The following is a 3,915-nucleotide window of genomic DNA, read 5'->3' as shown; positions in this document are numbered from 1 at the left end:
GATGGATGGATGGAACTCGATGGATGAATGGATGGATGAATGGATAGAACAGTGGATGGATGGATGGATGGAACTGGATGGATGGATGGATAAATGGATGGATAGAACAGTGGATGGATGGATGGATGGATGGATAGAACAGTGGATGGATGGATGGATGGATGGATGGATGGATGGATGGATGAATGGATAGAACAGTAGATGGATGTATGGATGAATGGATAGAACAGTGGATGGATGGATGGATGGATGGATAGATGGATGGATGGAACTGGATGGATGGATAGAACAGTAGATGGATGTATGGATGAATGGATAGAACAGTGGATGGATGTATGGATGGATGAATGGATAGAACAGTGGATGGATGGATGGATGGATGGATAGAACGATGGATGGATGGATGGATGGATGGAACAGTGGATGGATTGATGGATGAATGGATAGAACAGTAGATGATGGATGGATGGATGGATGGATGGATGGATGGATAGAACAGTGGATGGATGGATGGATGGATGGATGGATAGAACAGTGGATGGATGGATGGATGGAACAGTGGATGGATTGATGGATGAATGGATAGAACAGTAGATGATGGATGGATGGATGGATGGATGGATAGAACAGTGGATGGATGGATGGATGGATAGAACAGTGGATGGATGGATGGATGGATGGATGGATGGATGGAACAGTGGATGGATTGATGGATGAATGGATAGAACAGTAGATGATGGATGGATGGATGGATAGAACAGTGGATTGATGGATGGATGGATGGATGGATGGAACAGTGGATGGATTGATGGATGAATGGATAGAACAGTGGATGGATGGATGGATGGATGGATGGATAGAACAGTGGATGGATTGATGGATGAATGGATAGAACGGTAGATGATGGATGGATGGATGGATGGATGGATGGATGGATGGACAGTGGATGGATTGATGGATGAATGGATAGAACGGTAGATGATGGATGGATGGATGGATGGATGGATGGATGGATAGAACAGTAGATGATGGATGGATGGATGGATGGATGGATGGATGGAACAGTGGATGGATGGATGGATAGAACAGTAGATGATGGATGGATGGATGGATGGATGGAACAGTGGATGGATGGATGGATGAATGGATGGAACAGTGGATGGATGGATGAATGGATAGAACAGTAGATGATGGATGGATGGATGGAACAGTGGATGGATGGATGAATGGATAGAACAGTAGATGATGGATGGATGGATGGATGGATGGATGGAACAGTGGATGGATGGATGGATGGATGGATGGAACAGTGGATGGATTGATGGATGAATGGATAGAACAGTAGATGATGGATGGATGGATGGATGGATAGAACAGTGGATGGATGGATGGATGGAACAGTGGATGGATTGATGGATGAATGGATAGAACAGTAGATGATGGATGGATGGATGGATGGATGGATAGAACAGTGGATGGATGGATGGATGGATGGATGGATAGAACAGTGGATGGATGGATGGAACAGTGGATGGATTGATGGATGAATGGATAGAACAGTAGATGATGGATGGATGGGTGGGTGGATGGATGGATGGATGGATGGAACAGTGGATGGATGGATGGATGGATAGAACAGTGGATGGGTGGATGGATGGATGGATGGATGGATGGATGGATAGAACAGTATATGGATGGATGGATGGATGGATGGATAGAACAGTGGATGGATAAAACAGTGGATGGATGGATGGATGGGTGGATGAATGGACGGATAAAACAGTGGATGGATAGAACAGTAGATAGATAGATAGAACATTTTATATATTAACATGTATCAACATTTAAGAAAATTATTTAAAATCTGTCTTTATTGTGAGCTTCTGAAATAACATTTGAGTTCATTATTCAAATAGAAAGTTGAGTTTCTAATGCTTTAGACGTTCTAGATTGTTGTTTTTCACAGTATTCTTCAATTTGTTCTTCAGATTGTGACTCCTACTGTAAACCTCTGAAGGGAAATCTCAAGATCAACATGAAGAAATACTGCAAAAAGGACTACGGTACAATCCCTTCATCACATCATTTCTAAAGATTTCATTTGTAATGTACAGAACACTTTGCTGTTTATTTAAGAAGCGTTTGATTTAATGCAAAATTGACCTTATTGTTAATCGTATCTGGTGTACGGTTCTCGTGTGTATATATAGCTGTCCAGGTCAGCGTGTTGGACATGGAGACCGTCGGCGACTGGGCCAAATTTGCCGTGAGTCTGGTGTCCGTGTACAAGAGCCGCGGAGAGCCGCTGAAGAGAGGCGATCACGTGCTGTGGGTCAACATGAAGGATCTGGCCTGCAAATGTCCGCGAATACACATGGGCAAACGCTTCCTCATCCTGGGCACTACTGAGGGTGCCACGAGCCCCGAACGCCCGGGACTGCTGGCCGACAAAAACAGCCTGGTCATTCAGTGGAGGGACATTTGGACTCGACGACTGCGCAAGTTCCAGCGCAAAGAGAAGAAAGGCAAGTGCAGCAAAGCGTGATGGGATTGCAGGGAACTCTTTATTATTGACCACTGTCCTGCTTACGCGGGAGACTGCGAGACCGAACTCTGCGTATTGTCGTTTCCAGTGCGTTATTTGATATGTCGTCCTGTTGGTCAGCCTTCTAAAGGGACCGTTAAAAAGACTGTTTCTAATCACACACCACTGAATCTTTCACACACACACAGTACACGGACTGATTCCATTTCCTCTCAAAGCCACAATTTAATCAATCAAATATGAAATACGTCCTCAAATTACAAATCAGCAGAACGATTCTGACCACATCTGGTTCGGTTCTTCTCGTCTTTGTGGCCTTCATCAGATGGTCACACTGGTGTTCACCACATGCTGCTCGCTTCAGTTCTGAAAACCTCAAAAACTTCATCGTCTTCATCATCGGCCCGGATCATTTCACGTTTGAAGACCTTATTAAGCCGTCTCATAGCTGTGGGTTGTGTGCCGTACGTGTGGATGTCTACTTTGATACTGAAGGATTTTCGTCTAGTGCAAAAATGTCTATTAACAGTCCTATAGAAAGAAACATACTCTGTGCAAGTATGCAAACATGGTTTCCATTACTGAGTTACTGTAGCGGGAACAAATGTCTGTCATTACATTGATGGTTCAGTCAAAATTCACCCAAAGATTAATATTTTGTCATCATTTACTCACACTAATGTCTTTTGAAAAACCCATTTTATTCTATTCTGACAAACCATGTCTTGCAGTGAAAAAAATGAATGGACCACCACTGCAGTGAAAAAAAGAAATCGCTGGTGTTTCTTACATCACAAACTACCTTGTAACCAATCACGTTGTAAAAAACAATACTATTGTGTGTGAGTGAGTGGGGGCGGGGCTAATTTGCATATTCATAGATCCGCGTATACTAAATGAGGCAGAGTTCAAGCTATTTTAAGGCGTGAAGAATTATTTTTCACAGGAAAAAAACGTTTAAATATGTCATTTTGGTGATCAAAGATGAGTTTTAATGGATAAAATGATTGACTGCAGAGGGACTTTAAGCTATAATCACTATAAAAGTAATCCATATGATGTCTGAATTAAATATGAGCACAATTGAGAGAAGATTATAGTCCATGAGTTGTATGGACTGCTTTTGTGGTGGTTTAATGGTTATATTTTTTTCTTGCTAGCCGTGATCACTACTGTATTTGATTTGATTCAAAATTTTCATGGTAAATACTAGAATATGAGTTCTAAATGATATGAGGCGAGTAAATAATGATTGAATGTTCTTATTTTGGGTGAATTGCTTCTTTAAACCAGTTGTGTTATGTTTATGTAGCTAGTTTTGAACATGTCAACAGTTTAACTAAACTTATCTAACTTAAGGTTGGAATACG

The 3,915-nt window shown here is 41.9% G+C and overlaps 1 protein-coding gene across 8 annotated transcripts in view; it reads left to right on the top strand.

Moving 5' to 3' along the window:
• Window positions 1–3,401, top strand: part of ntn2 (netrin 2) — a 47,932-nt gene extending 44,531 nt beyond the window's left edge. For all 8 annotated transcript variants that reach the window (XM_048173825.1, XM_048173821.1, XM_048173823.1 and 5 more), the window contains 2 exons: window positions 1,989–2,063; window positions 2,211–3,401. In XM_048173825.1, the coding sequence (XP_048029782.1) occupies window positions 1,989–2,063; window positions 2,211–2,545 (410 nt within the window). In that variant the 3' untranslated portion in view covers window positions 2,546–3,401. The remainder of the gene's footprint in view (window positions 1–1,988; window positions 2,064–2,210) is intronic.
• Window positions 3,402–3,915: the final 514 nt, after the last annotated feature.

This window comes from Megalobrama amblycephala, linkage group LG22 (assembly GCF_018812025.1).
Source record: "Megalobrama amblycephala isolate DHTTF-2021 linkage group LG22, ASM1881202v1, whole genome shotgun sequence".
Classification (NCBI taxonomy): Eukaryota; Metazoa; Chordata; class Actinopteri; order Cypriniformes; family Xenocyprididae; genus Megalobrama; species Megalobrama amblycephala.
The sequence above is the reverse complement of the archived record's forward strand: the minus strand, read 5'-3'. Positions and strand labels throughout refer to the sequence as shown.